This window comes from Lineus longissimus, chromosome 17 (genome assembly GCF_910592395.1).
Source record: "Lineus longissimus chromosome 17, tnLinLong1.2, whole genome shotgun sequence".
NCBI classification, from domain to species: domain Eukaryota; kingdom Metazoa; phylum Nemertea; class Pilidiophora; order Heteronemertea; family Lineidae; genus Lineus; species Lineus longissimus.
Genome location: NC_088324.1, coordinates 13,379,536 through 13,393,218, shown reverse-complemented (window position 1 = coordinate 13,393,218; position 13,683 = coordinate 13,379,536). Strand labels below are relative to the sequence as shown.

The window sequence follows — 13,683 nt, the reverse complement described above, 5'->3', positions numbered from 1 at the left end:
GATGCGATGTTCCCCGAGACAGTGCCTTCTAGGTTGGATAAGTTGATCTACAAGGTGAAGGAACTTTTCAATGGTCCTACGTTGACTTTCGATCCAATGGCTGCCGAGCTGCTGAAGGCGATTCAACCCGAGACGGACACTCAGGTGCGAAGTACCAAGTTCATCCCCATGGATTTCTCTGTTGAGGAGACGGCCAGGATCATCAAGAAGTGCCGTGAACATGGCATCAAGGCCAACGGCTATGTCTCTGCGGCTGCAGCTATAGCAACTGGTAACCTTCTCCGAAAATACACAAAAAATCCCAAACTGAAAAAGGAACCGCTGACTTATGATCTATCCACAATGTTGAATTTGAGACGGTTTCACAAGCCTCCGATTCCATCTGAACAAGTTGGAACCATGGTTGCGATTTTGTCGATGTCGGTTACTGTCGCAGACGACGGAACTCACTGCGATGCATTCTGGAAGGTGGCGCAGAAATGTCACGAAGATCTCCATTCCTTGATTGATGGAGATTTACCAACTGAGCCTGCGAAATTTTTCAACTATTGCCTTGGGGATGCTGAAGGATTCTTCAAAAAGGTTGCCGAGGCGGAGAACCCACACTGCCTTTATTACATGACCAACAGGGGAAACTTCGAGGTGAAGCCGCAGTACCCGGATGATGAGGGAGCGTGTACGTTCGAGGCGAATTACTGGACTTGTGGGGAAGAGGAGATGAATTATGATGTTTTTGTTCACAACCTGCAGTCGGTCAACGGTCACATGATGTGGACCTTGTCGTATTACGGACATAAATGCTCCGATGAGACCGCCAAGGAGTACTTCGATAACATCAAGGAAATCATGCTGAAGATGTCATCGGAATAGTTGAATCTTATCTAAGGATCTGGCAGAGTCAAATCCAGTAGTGCACTTTTAAATATGTCGCTAAACAGCTTTAAAGGCGGACTATAGGCAGGAGCAGGGGGTTTAATTCATCATCTTCGGGTGACTAATATGCACAGCAAGGGGACTGGGTCATATGTGAGTATAGGCTAAGCAGTTATATTTCTCGTACAGGCGTGAATGGGAGAGAAACCTATTGGCGACTTTGTGTAACTTTATCTTGCCTACCTAGCGGATGCCTGTAGAGTCTCTTTAAGAGTTCAACGAGGAATAATTACGAACTCATTGTGTGCATGTTTGCTCATCACGTACACGGGACGCAAGTTTAACATTGTTTTCTCACGTTATCGCCGTGTCCAAGAGGGCAAAGGCAGACTCACAAGAATCCTGCACCAACAAGTACATGTAATTGATTTGACCTGATTGATAAATCACGAACCATATATCAAGGCATTAGTGATGTTATATGATAGACCGATAGTAATTCATGGCAGAGAGTGTCTGGTGACCCAGTTGTGCCGTTGCAGACCTAAGCCTATCATTTGTCACCAAGAACTATGCCAAAGCAAGTGACATTTAAAATGGTATGTACTGTATATCACAAGAAGAAGTGAATCTTAATCTACTGTAGGTTAATCAACAGACAATAAAATCGGAACATATAAGATGAACAATCGCTGGTCGTTGTGTTCTGTTATCAACTTATGGGGCGAATGTATGAATTCAAGTCTTTATTCGCTAGACGTGTAAATAAGGACAGGTATCTTCGCATTGTGCATGACGTAATCACTGAGGCTACCAAAGAGCGCCCTCTTCAGTGCCCCAAGCGTCTTGGTTCCCATGACGATCATGGAGGCTGCTTCCTGTTCAGCTATATTCAGTATTGATGCGCCTGTCCCCGCCGAGGAGTCGCAGACGCGCCATCGGAAAACCTTTCCCTGAAAATGTAAGAAGACACTTTCAATGGAAGCAGATACTTGCATGGAAAACTTCTGAAGAAAAACGCTCTAAGAACACCAAATATTCAAAAGCCAAGCGCAATTACTAAAGCGAATGGAGACCAGAGAGTTCGTCACTTACGCCAGAAGTGGCCATGATGCACTGGAACTTCTCCTTCAGCTTTGAAACGCTGCCCCTTTGCTTCTTAGCGATTGTTGCAAACTGGCTTGCCGGTGGGGCACGGGCGTCAACTGCAAACGAAACGGGCAAATGTGATGAGTTCATTTGTTGAAACAGACCGAAGCTCAGGCAAATACTCGGCACTATCAACCGAGCTTAGTAACGTGTGCGAATGGAGGAGGACACGACTGACTCTGGATTTTCGAGGATGATGTTGACATGAAATACCCCTCAGCCTTTGAAATACCCCTCCTGCAACTGTTACATTCCCGCCAGTGACCTCTCGACCATAATCTCATTCTCAATTATTCCCTACCTGACTGTCTTCGCCCACCATGTCCACGGACACTCCCTGGTCTCTGGCCTACGGTCGTCGGCTGCGAGATGGACTCCACAATTTGAAGGAAGACGACCTCATGGGACGGCTGGTATAGATTCTCAAGGTAAACTAATCAAACAGAAAAATGGTAAACCGAATCTTAGTTTCAGCAATGACTATGACATATTAAAATCGTTTGTGTGTAAAGAATGCCGAAGGGTGCGATTAGTGACCTTGTGAACAAAGGTTTAGTTTCTAGTAAGACAAGCAAACGTACATGCACGTTGCTCAAAAACAACTTGGCAACAGGGCAGTGAACTAACAATCAGTTACTTACACCTTGTAGCATACTCGGAATACGCTTCCTCATCGACAAATATAAGCACGACCTTGACATCCTCGGGTTCAAGGTCACTGGATGCCGACCTTGAGGTCCGCGACGGATGACGCGACACCCCTTTTAGGAGGGGAGCGTTAGAATCGATGGAAACCATATCGACGGCAGCTGGTGTAAACAGTAATAAGAGTCCCCCTTGAAAAGGTATCCTACCCTATTGTTTAATGACCGGTTAGGTGAATGGCTTCAAGACCGATGACCTAAGATTATCGTCCAATAGAATATTTTGTTTTACTTGCTTTCACACACCTGTCACGAAAATGGCAGTGAGGATAGCTTTATATCATACTCGAGACAGAGACTATTTTTCATGCAAACACCTGTCTTTCCCTTCGCCAGATGCGGCTAACTTCTACAATACTGATTTACACAATGTCCCGGACAGAGTTTCTTATTGTATATTCAGTATTGAATTATGAAATCCTGATAGGGGGTCTCATCTTGCAGATGGCAAATGGAATTGGCCAGCATTCTTGGATATTTCAAATGTTTACACCTGTTTCTTTTAGATCGTTCTTACAAGTAAATATTTATCATTTCGTTTATGTGAGGCATTGAGTGGAATGGCTCTTTTGTGAGTGGAATGGCTCTTTTGTCCTCAGGATTTTCTGTGAACGACAAATATCAAGTCGGAGAAAAGACTGATTTTTCCGTTGACAGCGATAATAACAGGTAGGCCTACATATCGACCGGTTTTATGTGGAGCCATACACGATGAATATTTATACTTAATCTTTGAAATACACGACTTGTATAAAGTTTATGATTTCTGAATGTGAACGCGGTGACTTTTTTTAAAAAGTGGTTGATTGAATGTCGGCATATACTTGTCATGCTTGGGATGTGTGATGCCAAATATGTCAAAGATATGATCATAATCTGGAATATTTATCAGACGACCACAACAAGACATAGAAGAGAGTTATTTCAGTATTTAGATTTGTTTTCTTAGAAAATATATCTTGATTCGCCAAAATATTCTGCAGCAAATATATCCATCATTGGGCAATCGCGAAAATGTTATGCCGCGAAAATTTTCCGTTCTACAGTAATTTGTTTTGAACGCGGCCTGATTATGAGGCGATAACAATTTCCATCACCAATACTGTTGATCCATAAATGCGATTGTATCCCGGCATACTGGATGAAACTTTATTATTCTGTAAAGACGGATTGATTGCGAATCTCTCTTCGGCCGTGCTAAATACTGATACTTTTAACTCAAATATAGCAACGGATCGTCAATATTGACATAGAGGATTGATAGGCCCCCCCTCAGCGGAAATAGTTTGGAATTACACTCCGACTATGCATTGGTGAAATAGTTGTCAGATGGCGACTACTACGTATCTCCAGGCATCTCTGCTTTGCTCTGAAGTGTTGTTTTATCTAACTTGACTCCTCAACGTGTGGCGATTCACCTTTGAAATTATTACCTTGTTTCTGTCAATTTCGTCTCTCATCACTGACACTATAGGGGGCGTAATAATAGGTAGGTAACTAATGTTTGGGAAACACGAGAAAAAACAAAACAAGACCACAATTTTCTTGTACACCATTCATTCATCATTTATTTTACAAGACAACACACCTGTCTAACCTAGGCACATTAAAAACACTTACAACACTGTCTGTTGAGAGCAGAGACTGAGAAAGGCATGATTTTTAAAATGTTATAGTTTTCATTAAGCTTGTGCTTTTCTAATCCTAATGTAAGCACTTCAACCTCCCAAAGTGCTTCAGAGAACGTTGACATCTCAGAGTGCTTCGGAAGATGTTAAGGAACAGCTTCTATTTGAACTTTAACAAGGAAAGAACAAAATCACAAGGAAAGGATTCGACCAAAAGTCTTACCACTTTTCCCATTATTTGAATTTAACTCGCCAAAATGCGCATCCTGATAATAAATATCCTTGACCCAAAACAGTAATCACCATTCTGCGACCAACCGCAATTTCAAAGGGTAGCTGCTATGACCTAATCCTAACCAAAAGCAGCCCTAGTTTGAGATTATTTGCTTGTTTCCACAGTTTTACAACATGTATTCGTTCCCATTAACTCTTGAGTTTCAATCTAAGAGACATTCTCTATGCTACATTGGAATATCTGCACAACATCTTGGACAATACATTGTTCACAGAAAAAGGTTGGAATTTATAAGAATTCTAAAAACAAAACTTAAACATTGTTTAACAGTTTCGAAACAAAACAAAGTCTCACGAAAGTTTTAACTACAATACTAACCCCTGACTTATACAACTTAAACCACTCTGAAATTTGGTATTAATCTAACCAATGAAAGAAGAAACAAACATGATTTTTGAAGTATCAAATCCCACATCATAACCTGAAGCAGAAAGGCTACCTGTGAATTAACAAGAAATAACTGTGCATCGAAATTCAAATACAACAACACGGGACAACATTATATTTGCCAATCACTAACTGCCTCAACAAGACTGTTAATTACAAAGTTGACAAAACAACATTTGATAGACTTCTATCCAAAATTATACATTGGGTGGTCGTCTTTGTCCAATGCTTGTTCAAAAGACACTATCCAAGTTGACAACTCCAGACCCAATCGCCCTCACTTCCGAATTGATGGCAGATTACTTTACCAATAATAAAGGAAAACTGACACGAATCACAAAAACCATCAATTATGCCCCCTGCTCCTACAAACAGTCCCCTTTTAAGTCAATGGATGTGTATTCCACAAAGTCCAGGTTATATCCAAGAATGTTCCTCAGACACTTTGATTTTCAAATTATCCACAAATTCTGGGATTCCAGGTAAGATTTATTCAAGAGTCCACACTGGAGAGGATACAATCTAACGTCCCGACAGACCTCACTCAAACATAATCATCTGGAGTGGGAATGCCACTAACGTCGCAAGTGTTGATATATACTCCAATCGTACGTGGGAAAAGGGCCGACTCTGCTGCCTCTGCATGCCCTATAGCCTCGGCAAGACCCTCGAAGCACCCGAAGGGCCAGATGTGTTCCATCGTATAGAGTTTATGAAGCCCAACTGGAAATAAAAAATGTTGGATCGGAATTAGAAAAAAAAGCGGGCTGAGAGATTGCATAAAATACTGTCATAAACAGAAATTCTTTCACTGTGTCTGCTCAAGGACAGTCTAAGGCGATAGTGCATATCAGCAAAGTTTATAGCAATTTTCTCATAGTTACCATTTTCAGTCGAAACAGAAAAAGATCTTTTCATCATCTCCAAGTCATTCAGAAATATTAAACTTTGAAATATTGTGTAAACAGGTAACTTTCATGCTGTTTCGTAAACTCACGCTTTTCTTCAATTATATCCACGGCATCTTTGTCCTCTTCTTTAGTGTTTAGATTCTCCAAGTGGGGGAGCCATGGTATATCTGTCATGGCTTCCCATGGACTGTCATCTGGAGAGGTACCTGAAAAAAAACAACATAAGAATGTACAATCGTTGAATTCATCAGACGAAGTTGGTTAAAGTGGATATCTGAAACTGACCAGAAGATTTGGAAGAAACGGCAAGATAGAATCAGAGCCAAGACTCACCAGTCAAGTTGTGTAGATTTCTTCCCCAAGGTGGTTCAGATGATGGCGTTTTCTTGAATACTGGGTACTTGTCCAATCTGAGGATATGGCTGGAAATAAAGATACATCATAAAGTACAGGATTGTTCTTACGAAGAGTTTAACAGTACGAAATAAGTTGAAGAGAAAAGTTTGGTCCTTTCTTACAAGGCAATGAATCAAACAGGTTTGTTACTTACAAGCTGATTGAGGAAATGAGTTTGATTTTCTCAATGAATCTTGCTTTCTGTATCTGAGTGGTGCCGGGGTCCAGACTGTGATCTTGGATCAAACAACCATGGTAACCATTACTGACACGGAACAGTTCCTCACCGATACACTTGGGATCAAACTGAAGCAAAGAAAACACTTTTAATACAAAATGGTATACAGCAGAATAAATCTTCCCAAAGCTGGTGGAAAAGGGAACTACACGTAATGTTCTTTTAAGTGTACAGTGCACACTGATATTTCACAGGAATGCCCTCATCAAAGATATTCCGAAAAGGCCATCCTCTGCTTGGCTGTTCAAGTTGACACATTTATTTTTCCACATTAGGTTTTTTTTAGATGTACACTATAGAGTCAGTCTGTTTTCAGTAAGGAAGCCTGCTCTTCTCTAGACAGAGCCCAAGAGCTTTGTGGTCAGGGTGGTGTCCTTTGGCCAGTATTTCTCTCTATGGAGTATGCCACGACATAACAACTCACTCAATTCTGTTCATAGACCTACTAATTCTATCTCAACTTAATACTTTTAGAGAGAATCTGCCCTCACCTTCGACATAGGTCGCAGGAACACAAATCGATCGCTGGTGGCAGGTAGCCGGGTCACGTCTCGTATCACACTCATGTGGTTCAGCTTGGAGCATTGAGCAAATGTTACACGGATCAGTTTAGGTGTGTTGTTCAGTCGGACATTCTTCAGAACCCGGCAAGCAGTACCTGCGAAAGGAAATAATTTACAGTGCAACTGGAAAATCAATAGGGTAAAATGAAGTCCATCCTAGTTTGTCCTATACTGTCCTGAAAAAAGACTTTCCCCAGAGTAACACTATGAAGAGTAACCCATGTGGGTGTTCCCCTTAGGTGTCTTGTCAAGGTGGTTCAAATTCAGGGCTTCCGTAAACTACCAAAAAGTATCAAAAATCTGTCTTAAAAACTCCATCTTTATGGAAAACTTTTCACCTACCATGAAGGACCTTGACCTGTGGCGAGTCTACGATGACGAGATCTGTGATGCCCACCATGTGGAGAGTCAGACTGACCAGCGTCCGTGACTTGACGGTGAGGACCTGCCAATGAAAATGTGATTCAATTATACATGTATACCGGGCTGGAATAATAATTTATTTAGAACACAGCAAATGATAAAGTCCATATTTTAGGCCAAGGCTGTTCCTGCAGATTCTGGTGATACCATGATTTCTTCCGCAGTATAAACCAATTATTTTTATGACTATTAGATTTTCACTCTTGAAGAAAAGCCCTTAAACATATTTTTCTAGAAGCAAATTCCTTACCTGGGGTGCATCTTCCTCAAGTTCTTCATCATCAACATCAGAGAGACATCTGAACACTGGAATATCCCGTCGCCGTGGAGGCGACTCTGCTGCACCTTGAACTGGGGGACCAGGTTCTCCAGGTGGGGCATATTCTGCAGACGGTCCTGCGTGAAGGTCGCCTGCATCATTGTATGTCGTCTGGGTACCGACAGTTTTCCGTGCTTCGACTGGTTCTGGGGAAGCAGGAGGTTCTAGAAAATGCTCATGTACAACAGGACATTTCGAGCTCTCAATCTTAGATCCTACTGTTTCATTTTTAGATCCTGATTTTTCTGCTTTTGATCCTGTTTTTTCATTTTTGGCAGTTGTATTGTCAGAGGCCATCTTCAGCATTTCAGGCGACATGCTTGGATCATCAGCCAGAAGGTTATTGTCTTTGGGAGATGAGGCCACACTGGGAGGAACACCAGACCCAGATGAAGCACACGTCTCAGTAGCAGAACCAGGTAGTGCTGTTTTGGGAGTACTAAATGGCATATCTGAACTTGAAGAACAAGATTTCTGTGTATCATGAGAGACTTTTCCCATTTCTCCTGATTCTTGCTTCCCACAACTCAGGCCTGTTGGCTCTTTCTTAGAAGACTGCATCTCGTATGGCCTTACCACAGGCAAGTCATCATCAACATCCATAGGTGTCATCAATGTTGCCTGTGTAGCCGAACCCACTGTCCTCTTGGCAGAATTCTGCAAAATAACGTCCCAAACTTCCTGAGAGTCCACTGCACTATCTTTGTCATCCTTTGAAGGAAGAGAAACACTGTTTGTGTTATCTGTACCACCAGTACAGCCTGCCTCCCCTGGTCCTTCAGATCCACCAGGTATCCAACTTATGTCTTGAGTTCCTGGTTCCACATCCTGCTGTCTATGACCAGTAACCCCATTAGTTGTGGTGTCTTGGTCTTGAGGCTCCTTGTGGGCAGCTTCTTTGTCTTCGTTCCTATGAGAATTTGCCCCTGACCCACATCCAACACAATCAACTTGATCAACAGATCCGGCATCAGATTCTTTATTCGGGCTTCCCTTACCATTCTCAGTTACATAAATCCCTACACCAGGTTCCTGAATGTTGCATTCCATATCATGGCTATCTGTCCCCTCTTTTTCTCCACCTGTGACTGACTTGATAGGTGTCGGACTCTTATCAGCAGCACTTGCAATGTTCTCGCCAACCATTCTAGAACCCTCGCCATTAGAGCAAACAGGATGACTTCGATTACCATCCAATTCATTTCCATTCTCTTGCCCTCTATTACCATTACCAATGTCTTTGCCATCTGCAACACAACTAGTACCAGGCACCACACTAGACTTAGCCCTCTTCTTAAAGAAAGCCTTACGCCCTACAGGCCTCTTTCCCTTACCGGGATAAGAACTCGTGTCATCTGTCGCAGCATCCTTGTCATCATCTACCACACCAGACTTCACACAAGTACTGCCAACATCATCAGGAACTTTTTGGTCACATAGATGATTTTCCGATAATTCAACATTTTTGTCCTTGTTGCTTTCATCTGCTTGACCAACTGACTGTTTCACATCCACAACTGCAGCCTCAATGCCATCCGGGTGTTGCAGCTTAGCCGCAACATTTTCATCATTCTCTCTCTTGTCAACCTGATCACTCTCTTTATTCAATGGAGTTCCAATGGTAGTAGCAGAAGCTCCGCTCTCTGCACCCTTTCCATCTTTTGACCCAGTCTCAGCTCCTGTATTCACACTATCATTAACATCAGATATTGAACCGTCCAAGTCAGATTTGTTGTGATCTGAACCAGATTTGTCATAGTCTGGGTAGAATTTTCCACAGTTCATGCAAGATTTTCCAACTCCAGTTCCAGATTTCACCGAACTAGCACCAGACGGCCCAGATGCTTTAGAAACTGAACCAGACTTCTCAGAGTTCCCAGCACCTCTCAGATTTGCCTTTTGAGCAGGATTTCCGTCATCGTTTACAGGGTTGCCTCCCTCTGCACTGTTGCCTTGGTTCATCGGACCCTCCTGAGGTGCGGGGGCCGCATTCCCTTCAGGAGCAGGAGGTGCGGCTGCAGCAGCAGCAGCAGGGGCTGGCTCCTGGTTAGCCACGAAGGCAGACGAAACTCCAAGACCTGTACCAGCACTCAGACCAACTCTGAAAGATAAGGAAATAAGTTTTAAGACAATCTTTAGAATATTTTGATAAAGAATGAAATGAAATGAATCATACAGTTTCCATCCAATACTCAAGATGGTCCCTTACCTAGAGCATCCCTTTGGGGGTTCCCTGAACATCCTCTCTAGGTAGACTGTCTCTATTGCTGGCAGCTCGGCAAGCATGTCACAGAATGATTGGAGCTTGATGGCGTGGCAGCGATTTAGGTGGAGTGAGCGAAGTTGAGCAAAGCACATCCCATCTGCAAAGAAATTGGCAGGATTTATTGGAACCATCACATGCCATTGGTACAGAGAACCACAGCCACAGCCATATCGACTCAAGTAACGTGACTTGAGGTCAGGCTCAATGTTGTTATCTCTGCTCAAGAGCATGAATCTACAACAGCAAATATGATAACAGCAATGGATACATCAAGAGATACAAACTGATTTAGTGGGTTCAGGAGGCGAGCAAAGAATGGACAAAACATTCACCTGGAGACAACCAGTCCCTGGGATTGATCAGATGAGGGCAGTTATATGCATTCAGATTCTTGACGAACGAGAAATCCTTGCCGACATGTTGAATGCCAACATCGGTAATGAGGGCCGCGTGTTCTGATGATCCTGCATCAGCCAATCCAGCGAGAGCGAGCTGTAATGGTTCCCATTTTCCTGAAAAATATGTAGCAGTTTTAAATATCATTTATGTGGTAGTTCATACTGTATAAAACATGGCAATAGGTAATCGCAGGGACAACAACTTAAAGCATAAGCCATCCATGCAACTGTTATGCTAGTTGTTTGATGGGCTAGGAGTTGAACCAATGGGTGATATGAATAAAGACTAGCAAATGCTTTTATCCAAATCTCCATGTACATTTACACTAGGCCTTCCAGTACAAAACCGGAGTAAAAGCATTTGCTAGTCTTTATTCATATCACCCAATATCTACTCCACAAATTTTCTCTTGAAGACTGACGGATGCCAGAAATGCATGCACGGATGTAAAAGTTTGAAAGAAATATTTTACAAACCTTTCTCTACAGGAAAGGGATCAACATATCCCAGGCTGATGGTGTCAATCTTTGGGAAGTCAGGTTCAGCCATCGATAGAGCAAGAAATAGACTGTCCTTTGTAAGGGAAGGTTGGATGTATACTTCACTTATACTGAAAAAAGACAATCGAGTATTAGCATTGTACATTTCTATACAATTCTCATGACTGTTATGATCACATAAATCACCAATAAAAACCCGCTTGGACTAACCTTTCAGCAGCAGTGAGCAGTAAGTGTCCCATGTCTATTTCAGTGGCATGTTTACACGCACTGATGAGTATTTTCTTCAACTGCCTGAATCCACCAAGTCTCCAGGTGTCTTCCACCACATGCTGGAAAAATGCACCTGAAATGAACGTGTAGAAAGTGATTAGATTTCTGTTTTCTGAACATTCATTCTTTGCTACTTGAATTTTTAGGAAAAAAAATCCAAACCCAGGATTCTATTTTCCAACCCGTCCGCTTGCCCTGGACAACCAAATTATCAGACAAACAAGTTACTTCAGTAAAGCAATTGCTCAGTGGACAAGTAGAATTTCTTGATTCTTGAAACTCGGATTTTATGATGACGTATTCAGATTCATCAGACAGATTTGCTGACTCACCTAAGAATGGCACTCGTACCAACTCCAGCCTGGTAAGATTCGATGCAGCAGCCAACCTTGTCACCAGTGGAACATACTTCAGAGCATTTGTCGGACCAGAGCAGTTGTTCATGACAAACGTATGCAACCTCGGAGCCATGAACTCACGGAATGGATTCAAATTTGTAAATTTCACCCACTTCAATGCCAAATAGATCACATAGTCCATCCTGGGTAGTTCTGGCAGAATCACTCCCGTTAGATTAAGTTTTGTGATAGGTGGATTTTGTCTCAAGCAAAATGATTGTGTCGGTGGTGCTGGGAATGTCCCACCACGATTTTTGAATAGGCCGAGAATCTTTATATGGGGAAGTTTGAGTAGGATTGCTTCTAGTAAGTGTACGTGACTCGTCTCAATTCCCTTCAACTTCTGGCAGTTCTTCAAAATCAGCATCATACCCTTGATTGTGAAACAGTCAGTGAGTTTAGCATGGTCTTTACAATGGGGTTTACATAAGTGACTGGGGTGGAGTCCATAAATGTTCATGAGATCTGGACACCTGTGAACCAGGCTGCCAAAGATTTTGTCACTGATTTTACTTGACATGTAACCACAGACCTCGCCCTCAGTGAAGTTTATACTCCTACATATCCGAAGATGTAGCCGAACTGCCTCACGAAGTGTCCGAGATAAACACTGCAATTTCAGTGCGTCTCTCAGGGGCAAGAACTGAATGATTTTACACAGCACCTCCAGGGACAACCTTTCAATCGGAGACAGTTCCCGGGCTTCCTGCAATTCAATAATGGGCTCCTCATGACTCTCTTTAACCCTCTTCTTAGGTTTCACATCATCTTGTGTTGACCTTTTCCGTTTTACAGCACCTCGTCTAATATGTGGCTTCTTGTCAGTTTTCACATTCTTCCCTGTCTGATTTTTAGTCACACTCCTCGTCTTTATTTCGTTGTTCACTTTTACAGTGTTTGTACTTGTTGAACACTTTCCGTTAACACCCTTGCCCTGCATTACAATTCGTCTTCTACCCTTTGATGTCGAAGCTTTCACACCTTGGCCTTGCTTTCCTTTTTTCTTCCCAGTCTCCTGACTCATATCTCCTTTCACAACCCTCCCTGCACCACTCGTCCCTTTTAATTTTTGACCCTTTGACCATTTAATTGCTTCCTTGGGATCTTTAGCTTGTCTTCCTTTTGCTTTTGAAACCTTTGCCCCTTTCTGCACCCCTTTCCTCCCAGACTTTGCCCCCTTCCCATTCTTGATGTCTTTACTCTGTTTTCTTGGTGCCATTGCTAATCGTTGCTGCTGTTATTTTCTCCTGCAGAACGGATTCTACCAGCGTCTTCGATGCCTTTGCTTTGTCACCACTTACAGCACCTCCCTCTCCTTGGGCAATAGCTGCAAATAAATTGATATGCGGGAAATTGCGCAACTGAATTCCAAAATCAACTATTAGACATGCAATTGCTAACCACAGAATGAATTTTATTGCTGGTTTTGCATGGATCTTGCCCCTCGTCAAGTAATACTAGTTTAATACTCTCTCCGCACTGACTTATGGCTGACCCCATGCGCCATCAGCCAAGTTACATGACAAAGGCCCATACCTAGGCCATGATGCCATTGAAAGATTGATCATGATGATGATGATGATGATGATACACGCTGAAGAATGCCATGGATTGGAACTGAAAATCACCTTCATTTTTTGGCTGGAAGCTTTTGTACAGCTCGTACACCGGACAAATGATGATATCATAGATTGGTTTGCTAAAATATATACATAGACAGGTGCTTGTAAAGACTACTACGAATCTCTTCTTCTGTCTAATTGTTCTAAGTTTGAAAAATCGTCTCATAGCTGGAGATATTGGCAACTTTTGAAGGAAAAAATTCGAAAAATGCACGAGTAAAAATTGACATGGTACTTGTGCAGTTAGCAATGCGTGAAATTTGGTTCGACAAAATCCTGGTAGGTGTCAGGACAGGACGGACGACGGTGTAACAGGAATAAGGGTCTCACAGACATTAG

The 13,683-nt window shown here is 42.5% G+C and overlaps 2 protein-coding genes across 2 annotated transcripts; both read right to left on the bottom strand.

Moving 5' to 3' along the window:
- Nucleotides 1–1,619: 1,619 nt before the first annotated feature.
- Nucleotides 1,620–2,958, bottom strand: LOC135501256 (uncharacterized). The gene is made up of 4 exons (XM_064793277.1): nucleotides 2,664–2,958; nucleotides 2,324–2,455; nucleotides 1,969–2,078; nucleotides 1,620–1,826 (listed from the first exon to the last, which is right to left on the bottom strand). Exons 1-4 carry the CDS (start codon nucleotides 2,818–2,820, stop codon nucleotides 1,620–1,622), a joined length of 606 nt encoding a protein of 201 aa, XP_064649347.1. The 5' UTR covers nucleotides 2,821–2,958.
- A 1,271-nt stretch (nucleotides 2,959–4,229) lies between these two features.
- On the bottom strand, nucleotides 4,230–13,566 carry LOC135501334 (F-box only protein 38-like). The gene is made up of 13 exons (XM_064793394.1): nucleotides 13,351–13,566; nucleotides 11,657–13,049; nucleotides 11,262–11,397; nucleotides 11,028–11,161; nucleotides 10,485–10,664; nucleotides 10,096–10,249; nucleotides 7,818–9,987; nucleotides 7,487–7,589; nucleotides 7,073–7,239; nucleotides 6,498–6,649; nucleotides 6,281–6,369; nucleotides 6,034–6,153; nucleotides 4,230–5,759 (listed from the first exon to the last, which is right to left on the bottom strand). The coding sequence occupies exons 2-13, from the start codon at nucleotides 12,939–12,941 to the stop codon at nucleotides 5,581–5,583; spliced, it is 4,869 nt and encodes a 1,622-aa protein (XP_064649464.1). The 5' UTR covers nucleotides 12,942–13,049; nucleotides 13,351–13,566; the 3' UTR covers nucleotides 4,230–5,580.
- Between the last annotated feature and the right edge of the window lie 117 nt (nucleotides 13,567–13,683).